This window comes from Anabrus simplex, chromosome 1 (assembly GCF_040414725.1).
Source record: "Anabrus simplex isolate iqAnaSimp1 chromosome 1, ASM4041472v1, whole genome shotgun sequence".
NCBI lineage: Eukaryota > Metazoa > Arthropoda > Insecta > Orthoptera > Tettigoniidae > Anabrus > Anabrus simplex.
In genome coordinates, this window is record NC_090265.1 from 1428953562 (window position 1) to 1428970276 (window position 16715).

General features: G+C 41.1%; 1 protein-coding gene across 1 annotated transcript in view; it reads left to right on the forward strand.

The window, feature by feature from the left end:
- zfh2 (Zn finger homeodomain 2) overlaps positions 1–16715 on the forward strand; it is a 381104-nt gene that overhangs the window by 22531 nt on the left and 341858 nt on the right. The window contains exons 3-4 of the mRNA XM_068225879.1: positions 9055–12377; positions 12486–12989. Of these exons, the coding sequence (XP_068081980.1) occupies positions 9055–12377; positions 12486–12989 (3827 nt within the window). The remainder of the gene's footprint in view (positions 1–9054; positions 12378–12485; positions 12990–16715) is intronic.

The following is a 16715-nucleotide window of genomic DNA, read 5'->3' on the forward strand; positions in this document are numbered from 1 at the left end:
TATCTATCTATCTATCGTCCATGTAATCGTCATCTTTCAACTTACTGAAATACTATTCTGTTTAGCAGCAATAAGACTTTGAATTAATCAGCCGATTACTCTTTACTTCATCGAATGCAGCACTAGCTGTTTGGCTTATTCAGAATGACCGGGCGAATCGGAGGTGCGGTGAGGAGTGTGCAGCTGTGAGGTTGCATGCGGGAGATAGTGGGTTTCAGCCCCACTGTCGACAGCCCTCAAGATGGTTTTCTTTGGTTTCCCTTTTTCACACCAGGCAAATGGTGGAACTGTACCTTAATTAAGGCCACGGCCGCTTCCTTCTCGTTCCTAGCTCTTTTCTTTCCCATCGTCGCCATAAGACCTATCTATGTCGGTGCGACGTAAAGCAGATCGTAAATTTTTTATTCAGAATGGAATAAATATAGGCTTACAGTCTGGATCATTCTTTTATTTATTCACCGTAACTCTCGGGAGTGTTGGATAAAAGCTAACACAGTAAAATATGCATAACCCGAAATACATGGATGGCGTTAAGGAGGTCATGGGTAATTCCTGATCGCCATCGTCGTCATCCTTATGTAGTGTTTAAGCCCTTGACAGTTGAGGGATGACTGTTTCACCCCTTGACGTTCGAACTGACTGTTTATGAACTGGACTGTTTCCAGTGAACGAGGCCTATACCGGTAAATGATGATCACTGAATGAGTCACCCTTCAACTACTCAATAAAATAAGAGAATGGCTCCTAATCCACTGTAACTTGTTTACCATTGATTTGCACTGCATGCTAAATGTCCCATGTATATGATGATTCATGGTATTTTTCCAGTCGAAGGGTAGGTGCGGTATCATTTCCTTGTTAACTCTTACACACGCATAGCCATTCTGGTCAACAACACTCTTGTTCAGTTATTTCAACCGATGAAGTCATAATGCTAAATTTAAAAGAAAATGCTCTTCTCAAGTACTGTTAAGATCTGAAGATATTTCAGCACTGAGCACTTATTTTGGCTATGAGAGGAAGTGCTTGTATGAAAGATCGTGGAAAAATATTTACCTGATTTATCTTTCCTACTCGTACACTAACTCAAAACCAGGAAAGCGACATAGCTCACCTCACTCTGTGAGCCCCTTCTAAATTAAAAAAAAAAATCTACTTCTCAGAAATGATGTTTGACGGAAGCATCGATTTCATCAAATGTAAACCATATATCTTGCTCACTTCATTCATTTCTGAAAATGATATTGCTATTTGTTTTTCTGGCATGTTATTTCCATACAATTGAATGTTTCACGAAGATAGGCATTTTTATGGACCCGATCCTTTCATTTTACACAAGACTTGGGAAATCTCTTAACACTTATGCCTGTTGCTCACGGTAAAATTTTCTGTCAAATTTATTGTACAAAAATTTAATTTTATAAAATTTCTGTTGCTCACGGTCAAATTCAAGTTTTATAAAACCTTTGATAAAACTTTACATAAAATAGGACATGTTCTATTCCGTAAAATTAATTTTACGAAACGAACCAATCAGCGAAGCTGACATCACGATGATGCTGGCGCTACGTCATGAGAAGATTGTGAATCTCGATTGTAAACAAACACTTCTTTCTAAAATGGCAGGATCCGTGTAGACTAAGGAAGCTGTTAGTGTTTTACTGGATGAATACCAGAAATATCCTTGTTTGTACAAAGTTAAAACGCCACTTTACCACAACAGAAATGCAAGAAGAGAGGCAGAAAACACAATCGCCGAATTTCTGTATGAATGCTGGTCTTCTAACCTCAACTAATTTTCGACCAAGGACAGCAATCCTCTACCTTATACTCTTCCTTTGATCCAATCCCGAAGCCCGCATTTCCTGGCATTTCTTTTCTTCCTTTTTACCACTGTACAACATATAATTTCAGCTAAAGCAGCAAGTCTTGCTTTGTTTATTGGAGCCATGCTCTCAAACACACTGTAAGTTAAACAGCTGATTCTTGGTTTTAAAGTTTATCGATAGATGGCAGACATACACATCTTAGTTCAGAAGTGAGTTTAGAGATGGCCATCATGATGCTTCCACGAATTTTATAAAATAATTTTACCGTGAGCAACACAACTTGTTTTCACCAAATTTTTATAAAATTAATTGTACAACAAATTTTACGAAACATTTTACCGTGAGCAGTAGGCATTAGCTTCTTTGAGGATGGTTGTCTTAAAACAATATTTCCTCCAACACATGTCTTCTGAAACTATAATTCTCATACATTTTACTGATAATGTTTGTACCCAATATTCACTCCTTCTCATCATTGGCCTTGCCACAGCTCCACTGATTATAGATAAGTGATTTAACATGTAGGCCTACTATATTTCTTTAGCCTTTTAAAAGTATCTTTAGTAGCAAACTCTGTGACAGAAGACATCCCTTATCTCCTCCAGTTAATTCACATAATTAATGCTGAATTCTGCCTTATTTCACTTTCTATTTAATCGGCACGTAAAAGTACTCCCGCGAAACTAAATTTTGGCACCTCGGCGTCTCCGAAAACCGTAAGAGTACCTAGTGAGACATAAAGCAAATTGCATTATTATAATTTCTGTTGTTCATTTCTCATCTCCCTCTCTTGTGATCACTATTGCCTTGCTTTTCTCCGCCCAGTTTCTAAATCTCCAATTTTTCAAATGTTCATTTATGACATCAAACTGTTCTTGGACTACTCTCACATCCTTTCCTCAAACCACCATTTCATCCACAAACACTTATGTGTCATTTTTGTATATTCATTTCTTTGTGCTGCCCTTCATATCATCAGTCACTTGTAAATACTAAAGTGATCATACATTTAATACCTTCAAAACAATTATGTAATTTGTAGACCATAGCTTTTATTGATGTAAATTAGGAAGTCAATGCGTTTACATATGCGTACTGTAATAAGTAAACTGTTGTGTGATCGACTGAGGCAATTAAAGCTATATATTGTTTATGGACAGTAAAATTATTCTACTGTAATTTAAACTTAGAAAATAAGAAATCAGAATGTATTATATGCTAGTCCTGGAACACTTTTAAATGCTCCTCCCCACCTACATATACAGCATTAATTGTGAGTGCACTGTCTTTGACGAAAACTTCCATGATAGTAATGGGGTGATTTTTTGTAAAAATCTGTCTCCAGATCATTATTTCCTTTTAATGGACCGTTTACTGAAACCGACTGCTTTCCTAGAAATTGCGTGTCAACGTAGTAACCCGTATTGTTAGTATCCAGTCCACTGTGTTCCCAGAAGCTGATGCCTTATTAATGTTTAAACATCACAGAGTAAATTGTATCTTAGTAATTAAAACGATTTTAAAACCTGTTCATAGTGCAATCGGAAATAGAAAATCATCTTATCTTCACTAGTGTGGGAGGTATTGCTTCCTTATTACGTCAAATCGACAATTAAGGCAAGAAATAGAGATCTATGGATGAAACCGTTGCTGATCATCAATTGGTATATATTGTTCAAATCTAATTACTAAACGTCGAGGTTATCTTATCTACAAATTTAGGATAATGTCGAATTGTGCGAGTATCCTGTTAAGAGGATCACGAATTATTTCAGCTTTGTGAACCACACTTGAAACGGGAGTGTATTGTGTATAAAATATACGATTATTTTTATAGGATGCTTTTACTTCCCATTTTAGTTTTTTGGGATTTTTTATTGTTCGGATTCATTTTTTTGAATGTGATTTAACAGATTATTGTGGGGAGATGCACGTTTCTCAGTATCAGTACTCTCAAACTTGGAAGCTGTAATTCATTTTGCAATGTTTAGTACCGATTTATTTTTCTTTGCTAGTGGCATTAACGTCACACTAACTCAGATAGATTTTCTGCGACGATGAAAGGTGAACGGTCGAGGACTGGGAAAGAAATGGACATACCTTAATTAGGGTAACATTCCCGGCATTTGCTTGGTGTGAAAGTGGGAGACCATGGAAACCGATATAAGGGCTACGACTGGGGTTCAAACCCACTATCTCCCGAATGGAAACCAGTTCCGTGCTCGGTGGTACTGGTGTTTTTTAAATTTCCTTAATGTAATAGTAAACCAACATGGCTAAAAGAACTGAATTACTAACGCATATTGTATATTACACAAAATTCATTTGTAACGCATTAGGATTTTTTAAACCTTCCTTTTTCTTTTTTCTTTTCTTTCTTGAACACCATAGGTCCATGCGCTCCGCTGTACAATAAAGAGGAGTGAATTGACACTCTGAAGTAGTGTAAGGAATTTACTCAAATCAGAATTTCGTGGTTCTCATCCTACATTCCCTTATACACTGACTGACAGAGCAAATGCAACACCAAGAAGGAGTGGTCAGAACTTTATGCCAATTGCAGGGTAGACTGACGTCACTGAGGTATGCTCATGATGTGAAATGCGCCGCTGTGCTGCGCACGTAGCGAACGATAAATGGGACACGGCGTTGGCGAATGACCCACTTCGTACCGTGATTTCTCAGCCGACAGTCATTGTAGAACGTGTTGTCGTGTGCCACAGGACACGTGTATAGCTAAGAATGCCAGGCCGCCGTCAACGGAGGCATTTCCAGCAGACAGACGACTTTACGAGGGGTATGGTGATCGGGCTGAGAAGGGGAGGTTGGTCGCTTCGTCAAATCGCAGCCGATACCCATAGGGATGTGTCCACGGTGCAGCGCCTGTGGCGAAGATGGTTGGCGCAGGGACATGTGGCACGTGCGAGGGGTCCAGGCGCAGCCCGAGTGACGTCAGCACGCGAGGATCGGCGCATCCGCCGCCAAGCGGTGGCAGCCCCGCACGCCACGTCAACCGCCATTCTTCAGCATGTGCAAGACACCCTGGCTGTTCCAATATCGACCAGAACAATTTCCCGTCGATTGGTTGAAGGAGGCCTGCACTCCCGGCGTCCACTCAGAAGACTACCATTGACTCCACAGCATAGACGTGCACGCCTGGCATGGTGCCGGGCTAGAGCGACTTGGATGAGGGAATGGCGGAACGTCGTGTTCTCCGATGAGTCACGCTTCTGTTCTGTCAGTGATAGTCACCGCAGACGAGTGTGGCGTCGGCGTGGAGAAAGGTCAAATCCGGCAGTAACTGTGGAGCGCCCTACCGCTAGACAACGCGGCATCATGGTTTGGGGCGCTATTGCGTATGATTCCACGTCACCTCTAGTGTGTATTCAAGGCACGTTAAATGCCCACCGCTACGTGCAGCATGTGCTGCGACCGGTGGCACTCGCGTACCTTCAGGGGCTGCCCAATGCTCTGTTTCAGCAGGATAATGCCCGCCCACACACTGCTCGCATCTCCCAACAGGCTCTACGAGGTGTACAGATGCTTCCGTGGCCAGCGTACTCTCCGGATCTCTCACCAATCGAACACGTGTGGGATCTCATTGGACGCCGTTTGCAAACTCTGCCCCAGCCTCGTACGGACGACCAACTGTGGCAAATGGTTGACAGAGAATGGAGAACCATCCCTCAGGACACCATCCGCACTCTTATTGACTCTGTACCTCGACGTGTTTCTGCGTGCATCGCCGCTCGCGGTGGTCCTACATCCTACTGAGTCGATGCCGTGCGCATTGTGTAACCTGCATATCGGTTTGAAATAAACATCAATTATTCGTCCGTGCCGTCTCTGTTTTTTCCCCAACTTTCATCCCTTTCGAACCACTCCTCCTTGGTGTTGCATTTGCTCTGTCAGTCAGTGTATATACAAACAGAGTATTCTTACCGACTGAGCTGCACTGTTTGGGTCACGTGGCTTTAAGCTTGCATTAGTGAGATCATGGGCTCGAACACCGAGGCGTCCCATTTTCACACCAGTCAAATGCTGGGGCTATACAGTATATTAATTAGGGCTGTGGCGCTTCCTTCCCAATACATTTTTCTCATCCCTGCGTCAACGCAAATCTTATAATAGTGGAATGTTAAACTATATAATGTATGTGTATATATGTATTTGAATGTAAAGAAATCTAGCGCAGTGATAGATCCTTTGAATTTCTAAAGCTGGACATGCCAGAGAGATGGCATTTATTTCTGTTCAGACTGTAATTAGTCATAATGTTCCTATCCCGTTGGAGCGAATGTCCACTTCACCTGCTACTGGTATACTACTATTAACGGTATGGAATAACAGATGGTGTGCGTTACATGTAGGTATTTCCTCAGCAATAAATAAATAAATAAATAAATAAATAAATAAATCTACCTGTTAAATGTATTCCTTGGTTGTAAAGTGACTCTTAACCTCCTTTTCAAAACTGTTCAAGAAACTTAATTTACTATTTAACACTCGTAATATATGTTATTTTAATTGCTTTTCTGAGGGGTTTGTTTCTGATGACTCAGCGTAAAGAAGGCGTTTTGTTGGCAGAAATGTTGGCGTACAACAATAATTATAACACCTGCAAAGCAAGAGTTGAATTATCCTAACAGTGGATTCAAATCAACGCGGAAGTAAATTTACAAGGGCCAGACAGCGAGCTAAATGACGGCAGCGTGCTTCGGCTGTAATTATGTAGTCACATTAAAAAGTCTGCTGTGCGTAGTTGCCACATTAACACTCATTTAATGCTTGCTGTAGACATCGTGCTTAAAGGCCATGAATTGTTAAAAGTCTCTCTCTTGCACTCTTTGAGATAAGGATCGAGAAAACATGATGTTGTGTCCTTTTTTGTCCACATAAAGTATAATATGTTGGCGAGCAGGCAGTAAATTTGATTTGACAACAAAGCGTAAAATAAATGACAACAGCTGCAGTGCCATCTGCAAGGAGCGTGATTTGATGAAAGTCAGGTGTGGCAATTAGGTAAATTATTCTTCAAATTACACCGGACAATATTCTCCTTCTTTGTTTGGATTTATAAATACGTTTTTAATGTAAGGCAATGCGATTGTAAGGCATTGTATTGTTTTTTATTCCAGTTCGCTCTTTATGGCACCTCATTTTACTGTGATTACACGCTAGTAATATCATATCAGATACGTACTTGTTCATTTATGCAAAGTTAGGAGCACAGTTCTGCAATTCGCTGCGACGTTCTCGGTGTGATGAAGTGACAAGATTTGAAACATATTGTAATATTCCGGACTTCGAGTCCTAAGCAGGGCATACTCATTCATTTTAAGTTCTTGTTTATTGGTCCTGTGTTCTAACGTGTTAAGTTGTACGTACATTTGGGCGACCAGCTCAGTCAGGTTACACGGTATCTTTACAGTAGATCTTTCCGTGTGAGCGATTACGGTTTAATGCCAACACTCGGGCTTGAAGCCAAGACGTATACCTTCAACTGGCTTAGATTTCGTAAAATTCCACATTTTAGAGCTCAGAAATTGAAAATATGTTTTTAAAATATTTTGCACGTTTAAAATAAATTACCATTCAAGAAATAATTCTCAGAATTTTTAATAAAGGCTTAGGAGTAATCTGTAATTTAAGAAAATAAAATCTGCATTTTATTTTTTAAGTTAAAAGGGATTTGCACTACAAATACTGCAGTTCATTGAATATTTAGATAATTCTTTCGATGAAATAATTCAAAGACTTATACAGAGTGTTTCAGAATTCAATTCTCAGACTTCTAGGAATGATAGAAAAGACAGACAGGTATCTTTTATTAAATAACTGTAGGTCGGAAATCAATAGTTGAAGTACATTTTGAGGCACTATTCACTGTTCAAAAGTGCGTCCTCGTGCTTCAATACACGTTCTGTCGTACGCGTTCGAAAACCACAGACATGTGCTGTAGAGAGTACACAGCTGGAAGCTTCCGAGAGACAAGCTCTTCTTCGGATTCAGTTGGAGTCTCATATATTCTCTCGCTCTGCTCTAAACGAACGAAAACATTATGTGTTCTTGTAATAGCACAGATATTGCATTCTGACGTCAAGGCATGTTTAATAGAATATATGATATTGATGGTTTTGAAGAATGAGAGTCGTAATTAAGTTATACCCTTACGGTACAGTTTCTGATTTTGTCAGGTAGTATTTCGTTTCTGACGTATGGTTATTTACCAAAAACAGAAACAAAGGAAATCATCTGTAGAAGTTGGAGTATTCAATATTAGTACACTGTCTGTTAGGAAAAACTCGGGAATTTCTTATAAATTATTATTAATTCAGATATATTTTCTTCTTAATCATTAACTTTCACATTAATATTCTGATATTTGCAGTACTCATTATTTTTTTAAGTTAGTTTACTTTTGTTAAGGAAAAATAAGCGTAAAATATGCGCTAAACAAATAGCTCCTTATGTGAATCCTCCGGATCTCAAGACAGCCGGTTCAAACCCGGCCGAGGTAGTCGAATTTATGAAGGGTGGAAGAAAAGTCCATTCGATACTCCGTGTCGTATTTGCTCTACCAATTGAGCTATGGTTGTGGGTTCGGATCCCACTGGTGTCCGGCTGGCCATTTTTGTTCTGTACTTAACATCTCTTCAACACGTACTACATGTACGTAACACGATCTAATACGTTGAAAGTCTGTTTCGATTTAAACATATAATACAGTGTAACGTGGCAAGGGACATACATATCTCTTCAAGGAGGGAGATTTCCCTCTGAGAGATTAATGATTTATAAAAAATGAAAAATACCATTTTTGACACCTTAAATTATAACGATTGTTTAAAACAAAATATATTTGCAGTTATGTAACCTTTTACTGAGTAAGGTGGTAGTAAACCATACTTCATAAATAATTTCATTAAGTAATAATTTGTTAATTATTCATACTCTTGATTAGCGTGTTTCATCTTATTACTCTGTATCTCCTTCTTAATTAATTGGTAAGTAGATACATGTATGTAGTTGTATTGTGGTGAGTGGCTTATAAATACTGAATTTTACAGTTCTTGTGCTTTGAGCGATACAATATTGCTTCTCATATGGTCGTTTCTTGGAAATTCGAACAGTAACAGTCCTATAGAAATGATATCGTGAGAAGTTCAATATATTATCTTGTTTGTATTGCTGTTATCTGACATTGTAAACATTCTGATTCCAGATCGGAAGGAGATGCAACCGCAGCAGCAGCAACAACAGCAGCAGCACTCTAGAGAGTCACTTGAAAGTGGAAAGAGTGACAGTAAAGATAACACACAGAAGTTTGGCGGTGAAGCACATCATGATTCTGATGACCATATGAGTACTACCAGTGAGCAGCAGCAGTCGCATCACCATCAGCAGCCGCAGCAGCAGCAGCAGCAGCAACAACAACAACAACAACAACATCATCAACAGCAGCAGCAACAAGTAGTACACCAACAACAACAACAACAACAACAGCAGCAGACACAGCAGGAACAGTCTCCAATGCATATGTGTCCTTATTGTAACTATACCAACAGCTCGGAAATGCGTATTCAGGCTCACGTCTTGGCTCAACATTCTCAGTCGGAACCATCACCTCAATCTTCATCACCTGCCAGAGATTTACTCTGTCCCCTATGCCAAGATAGCTTCAGAGATCGCACGCTGTTAGAACGCCATGTCATGCAGATACACAGTGTTAACTCGGAGGGACTTCAGCGGCTTTTGCTTCTTGTAGATCAGTCTCACTGGCTTAATTCTGTGAATAGAAATACTCCAAGCACTCCACAGACACCTCAGCAACAGCAACAACAACAACAGGTTCATCAACAGCAAGGCCAGCAACAGCAACCGCACCCTCAACAGCAGACTCCACCTGGACCTAACTCTCACCTCAACCAATTGATAAGTCCCGCATCAGCTGCTAGTTCCGTGGGTTCCTTGTCTGGAGGAAGAGATTTGGACTCTAGTGGAAAACAGAATAGTTCAGATGTGAACTCCATTGAAGATCGTGAGGATGCTCCAGGCTCTGATTTGTTATCGCCGTCACCAGATGACCAGATCGAAGACGAGAATCGATGTCAAACTTGTTTTAAAAGTTTTAGAAACATTGATGAATTATGTATTCATCAGAATGAGACAGGGCATCTAGAACTTAAGCAGACACCCAATGGACCTGGGTACTTATGTTGGAAAAAAGGCTGCAATCAGTATTTTCAGACAGCACAAAGTTTGCAGATGCACTTTCGAGAGATCCATTCCAGGCCCGCAGGAAGTACCACAGCATTACAGCAGAATATCGCAGTCTCTGAGAAGCATGTCTATAAATACAGATGTAGCCAGTGCAGCCTCGCTTTCAAGACGATGGAGAAATTGCAACTGCATTCTCAGTATCATCTTATTAGAGATGCAACTAAGTGTGTAATATGTGGACGAAGTTTCCGTTCTGTTGTAGCCCTTCATAAGCACGTAGAGACATCACACGCTGAGTTATCTGAAGAGGAATTGGCAGCCTACAAGCAGAGTCTAATGAACAATCCGCTTCTGTTGGCTGGACTCAGTGGCCAGGTTCTGGATCCTTCAACTAATGATCTTTTGAAAAAAGAAAGTCTTAAGGTGGAGTCAGATGAGATTATGGAATTGGACGACAGTCCTGCCAAGGATCCATCACAGGTCCAAGACGATGGTATGGGCGGAAATGGACAGAGTGGTGATGGTGACAATAGTGACGATTCAGTTGTCTACAAGGAGCAACAGTTTCTTGAAGACTACCTTAATAGTCAGGCAATAGCGGAGGATAGTTACAACGATCCTAACCGCAAGTACAAGTGCCATCGCTGCAAAGTGGCTTTCACTCGGCAGAGTTATCTGACGAGTCATAACAAGACATTACTGCATCGAAAGGGTGAAAAACTCAGTTATCCGATGGAGAAATATCTAGACCCTAACAGACCATACAAGTGTGATGTGTGTAAAGAATCATTCACACAGAAAAACATATTATTGGTGCATTATAATTCTGTCAGTCATCTACACAAACTGAAGAGAGCCATGCAGGAGCAGCAGCAACAACAGAACAATAACAACAATGGAGTGTCTATTGTCTCACCTCATGCCGCTGCGTCCGCTGCTGCTGCCCTTGCAGCTAGCCTCGGAGTTACACCGCCTTCGACGCCGAAATCGAATGCTGCGTGCGAAGAGGATGACAAGAAGCCTTATAAGTGTAACATCTGTAAAGTTGCATATAGTCAAGGTTCTACACTTGATATTCATATGCGTTCTGTGTTACATCAGACTAGGGCATCTAAGCTACAAGATCTTGCCATTACTGGCCAGATTGATCTCAGCAAACCTCTAATTGAACAACCAGAGCCACAGAAGGTGCAGGACCAACATAAGAAAATGCTACAAGACATACTTGGTACTTCACCAAAACAACAACTTACGTCTCCGTCATCTGGCGGCAGTGGCAGCAGCATCACCTCTCAAGTGCCGTCTCATGCCCCGGGATCGTCCCCCATTATGGGCAGTAATATAGTTCCTCAATCGTCCGCTGCTGCAACAACCCCGATCATGTCTTCAGTTCCTATTAGTATATCTAACTCGCCAACTACAAGTACAACTAACTCGCTGTCGACTCATCATCACAGTAGCTCTTCGTTAACGCAAACGCCTGTGATAGCCTCATCGTCACCGCAACAACAGCACGGAATGCTGTCGTGTCAACGCTGTAGTGCCCTCTTTGTAAACCAGGAACAGTTGACGACGCATCAGCAGCTGTATTGTCTCTTTGGCAGTCCTATGTCACTCTTTACGCCTCTGCCAGCGCCGCCCCCAGCAACGTCAGTCGGATGTTTGTCATCGCAACAGACACACAATTCGCCGCAACCGATTAAGTCACCGCCCCCTATTTCATCCAGTTCGCAAGATGAACACATCTCACGGATGGCTATGTCTCATAAGAAGTCATCGCAAGTGTACAAACACCTCCTAGAAAGTTTCGGCTTCGATCTTGTTATGCAGTTCAACGAGAATCACCAGAGACGACAACGCAAGGAACGAGAAGAAGACGAAACTATGCCCATGCAGGGAAATACTTCACAAATCACAGAAGTACCCGTTGATGTCACGATCAAAGTGGAAGACGACTTGGGTACGCAAGGTACAACGTTACAAGACTTACCTGAGGTGTCCAAATCTATCTGCCAGCATTGTAAGAAGGAGTTTTCGAGTGTATGGGTGTTGAAGGCACACTGTGAGGAAGTACATCGGGACTTGGTACCACCAGAATTCCTTGAACGATATGCTCAACAGTTTAAATCAGAGTATGAAAAAAAGTCTGTCGTGGTCACTGCTGCTACCTCATCTACTTCTATGACTGCGCCAGTCAGTACTTCCTCTAACCATCACAATGCGAGCACCTCAATGATGAGTTGTGTATCAACTACGTCACACGTGGAGGTCAGTGTGCCTGAGAAAGATATAGAGGATAATAAGGAGGCTGTGCAAGCAAAAATTGCTCTGCAACAGCAGCAGCAGCAGCAGCAGCAACAACAACAACAGCAGCAGCAGCAACATCAGCAACAACATCCGCAGCAATTGCAACAGCAGCAACAGCAAACTCAGCCTCAGCAGCAACACCAACATCAACAGTTGCAAACTACTCCTCCAGAAATGATTTCTACTGCACCCAGTACACCAACAGCATCTTCAACACCTGCTTCTAGTACAGACTCTATTCCAGCGACGCTGTCCTCGTCAATCGTAGGGAGTATGGGTGGTGTCCCTACGAGCACGGCGAACTCAGTTCTGTCCATGTCTCTAGCTCAGCAGATGAACGAGATGCAAGCAGCACTGAATGTAATGGCAGCCTCACAACTCCAGCAGCAACTTCAGCAATTCAACCCTATGATGATGATGGGCATGGGGCTACCACTGGGACTCAACATGAACGCGCTGGCCGCCATGAACTTGCAGCCGCCTTTGGTACCTATGATGATGCCTCCACCACCATTTGATCCATTGACGCTGGCTCAAGCGCAGAATCCGCTCTTCTCACCACAGCCTGGCGATCACAGTGGGATGTTGGTTAAACAACAGCAACATCTATTGCAGCAACAACAACAGGCTGTAAGTATTAACGTATAAGTTTGTTTTAAGACTGATATAATAGTGTTTTCATGTTTTTGACTGCCACGTATCCCCTCTTCTTCCCAGCAACCGCTCCAAACTACGCCTTTCATTCCTGTAATATCAAGTTTTGAAAATAGAATACAGTGCATTAGCAAATGAAATCTCAGCGTTGTGTGACTTCAGTCTACTCTAATAACCAAGACAAGTTTCACTAGGTAGCTAGGAGACCGAAGTCATTGTTATAATTCCGTTGTTATAATTTTTAACATTGCTTTTATTGATTCATTTTAAGGCTTCACAGATATCTTGGTTGCATCGGCCTTGTGTGCTTATGCTGTAAAACCTGTATGAAATCCTTCGTTATTATTAACTATGAAGTAGTGTGAAATGACACGGCTTAGGATAGGTGCGAATGATCCAGGCCTTGTATATGGCATTAAATCTGCATCTTTATACAGTGGGAAAAAGTCCAGAAATAATTCCACTCATGATAGCCTACACTCTGAAAGCTTCCCTCTCGCAGAAACGAATCATCAGCTTCAGCTTCCAAGTCCATCGTGGAATTTGTCTTAGCGCCCGTGCAGTTGTAGGCCTAGAAGGTTGTTGGTTCATTTCAAAGTCCAGGACAACTTCACCAGTCCTAACCCGGAAAATTACAGGCGTATGCACATGATGGGCGAACACAATTTTTGTTTGTTAAATAAATGTACAACAGTGTAGCTGTATAGCTCCTAAGAAAATATTGTATGTGTACTGTATTTATGTGTATGGACGTGAGTTCCGTTTAATATCATTTGTGTGATTGTCGTTAGTTAATCAGTTATTCGTCTATAAAAGGTGACACAAGAATGTTCAGATTCTAAGCATAAGTGTGGTGCGGTACTGCTGAGGCTAATAATCAATTGTGGCAGGCTTTCTGAGTGTTGGTGATTATTATTTTAAGAGGACAACTGGACAACCGTCGTCTATTAACTGTAATCAGAGGGGAAAAAAGGAAGGGACCCCACACTTCGAAAAATGAAGGTATCGGCCAAAGAAAGACAATGGCCACGAAGGGCGCGAAAATGAAAGACTCCCTAGCCCTTGGAACTCAATAGCGTTGGGGTCGGAAAAGAACAAGAGTTAACCGAGCAAGGTCGAATAGCATAGATGAAGGTAAAGAACCTGGCGCTAAGAAATGGAAGCAATGGCAGGACTCAGCAAAGTGACCCATGGTCGCCAACCCAAGTTGACAGCCCCCGGGGCCCCTTTTAGTAGCATCTTAAGACAGGCAGGAGATATCGTGGGTGTTATACTACCGCCCCCACCCACAGGGAGAGGCTTTGTGAGTCCGTGCTGTTGGGTTTGATCCTAGTACAGTCTGGTGTTATTTGAAGGTGTTCGCCTCGTGTCGGTAGATTGACAAGCACGAGATGTGAAACACTCATTTAAAACACATCTTCCGATTTCTCAGAGTCTCCGAAAACAGCATTATTATTATTATTATTATTATTATTATTATTATTATTATTATTATTATTATTATTATTATTCTTTGTGACCGATTTTCGTTACTTACGGTGAGAACTGCTTGTGGGTTAACCCCGTTTTAAAGCTGGATGCCTTTTCTCATGCCATCTCTATGACAGGGGATTTGAGGGTATTCACTATTGTTGGTTTCCGTGATGCTTATAAGTGCCTTCTCTGTTAGTGAAGATGAGTATTAAGACGAAGTCAAACACCCAGCTTTCGAGCTAGAGAGAAACCCTGAACCAAAAGCAACTAAACTATCATTCAGATTATTATTATTATTATTATTATTATTATTATTATTATTATTATTATTATTATTATTATTATTATTATTATTATTATTTCAATTCGCTTTACGTCGCACCGACACAGATACATCTTACCGCGACCATGGGATGGGAAAGGTCTACGAGTGTGAAGGAAGCGGCCGTAGCCTTAATTAAGGACAGTGGGGTTCGAACCCACTATCTCCCGAATGCAAGCTTACAGCTGCGTGAACCTAACCGCACGCACATCTCGCTCTGTATTATTATTATTATTATTATTATTATTATTATTATTATTATTTACTGCTGATAAATTAATTTGTAGACTGTGGGTTAGTGCCGATTTCATTTCTGGATAAGTAGTTCAGTTCTACATCTATATATCTTCATTATGGACTTATAATTTTTGTCCTTCAGTCTGCAAGCCTCTGCGAATTTAAAACTTGCTCCCAGAAACCCCTATTTGTAACTAGTTCATTTAGTTCCACAAGTCTTACCTTCAAATCATTAGAAACTATTCCTAACCATCGTCACCTTGGCCTCTCTCTGCTTGTCTTACCGCCCTTGTTCGAGCCCATTGCGAGGACGTACAGATGGCGGAACATTCAGTCAGCCCTATGTAAAGGTGGTTGGATATAAGGATAATGTTCGGGTAGAGGCGGTGACTAACACTGGCGAATTACTGAATCTGGGGATGTACTGAAGGTATTGGGTTGGAATAATGCCATATCTGAATTGCTTGTATGATTACTGTTTCCATGAAGGAGCAGTACCAAATGAATGACGAGTAACAATAGAATCCCCAGTGTACAAGAGAAAGGGCCATAAACAAAAAGTGGATAATTACAGACCAGTGGACTTGACATGTCTTGTTAGTAAGCTCGCGGAAATCATTCTTTCTGATTATATTCCGACATTGCTAACTGCTTTGATACAAGGCAGTTCGAGTTTAGGAAAGCTTATTCCAGCGAGGCTCAACTTGTAGGATTCCAGCAAGATATAGCAGATATTTTAGATTCAAGAGGTCAGATGGGATGTACCGCTATTGACCTATCAAAGGCTTTTGGCAGGGTAGATCACGAGAGAATACTGGAAAAAATGAGGGGTATTGGACTAGAAAAATAGTGGTTGAATAGGTGGTTACATTTCTAGAAAATAGAACTCAAAGAATTAGAGCAGGTGAAGCGTTATTTGATCCTGTAATGATTAACAGGGGTGTCCCAGAGGGCAGTATCATTGAACATTTATTTTTACTTAGATATATGAATGCTGTGAGCAGGGAAATGGAATCACAAATAAGGCTATTTGCAGAAGATGTTATACTGTAAATATGTTACGGGATTGTGAGCGACAACAAGTGTTGTGAGATGGACAGCAGGCAATGGTATGATGGTAAACGGGATGAAAAGTTAGGTTGTAAGTCTCGTCAGGAGGAAAAGTGCTCTCAATTTTAATTACTATCGTGATGGGGGTGAGTATAACTCGTGGGGATCACTGTAAGTACCTAGGTGTTATTATAAGCAATGATCTTCATTAGGGCAGTAAAGGATACAATCCCTTCACATAGTTTTCAGGGTATTTAGGGGTTTTAGTAAGGATGTAAAGGAGAGGGTGTTTGAGGTTGTTTAAGTCCGCAATTAGAGTATGGTCACGGTGTACGGGATCCACACCAAGATTACTTGATACGAAACGGGAGAAGGTTCAAAGATAAGCAGTAGGTACGATTTGTTCTGGAGGTACCCGGTTAAGGAGTAGTGGTATGCAAATATTACAACGTTTGGGCTTAAAAGATTTGGAAGTAAGGAGGCGAGCTGCTTGACTAAGCAGTATGTTCCGAGCGAGAATTGGCGTGGAATAACGTTAGTATAAGAATAAGCCAGAGTTGAGCTTTTAAAAGTTGGATGGAAGATTAAGTTGGAATTCAAGGGGGCAAATTGGGTCAAAT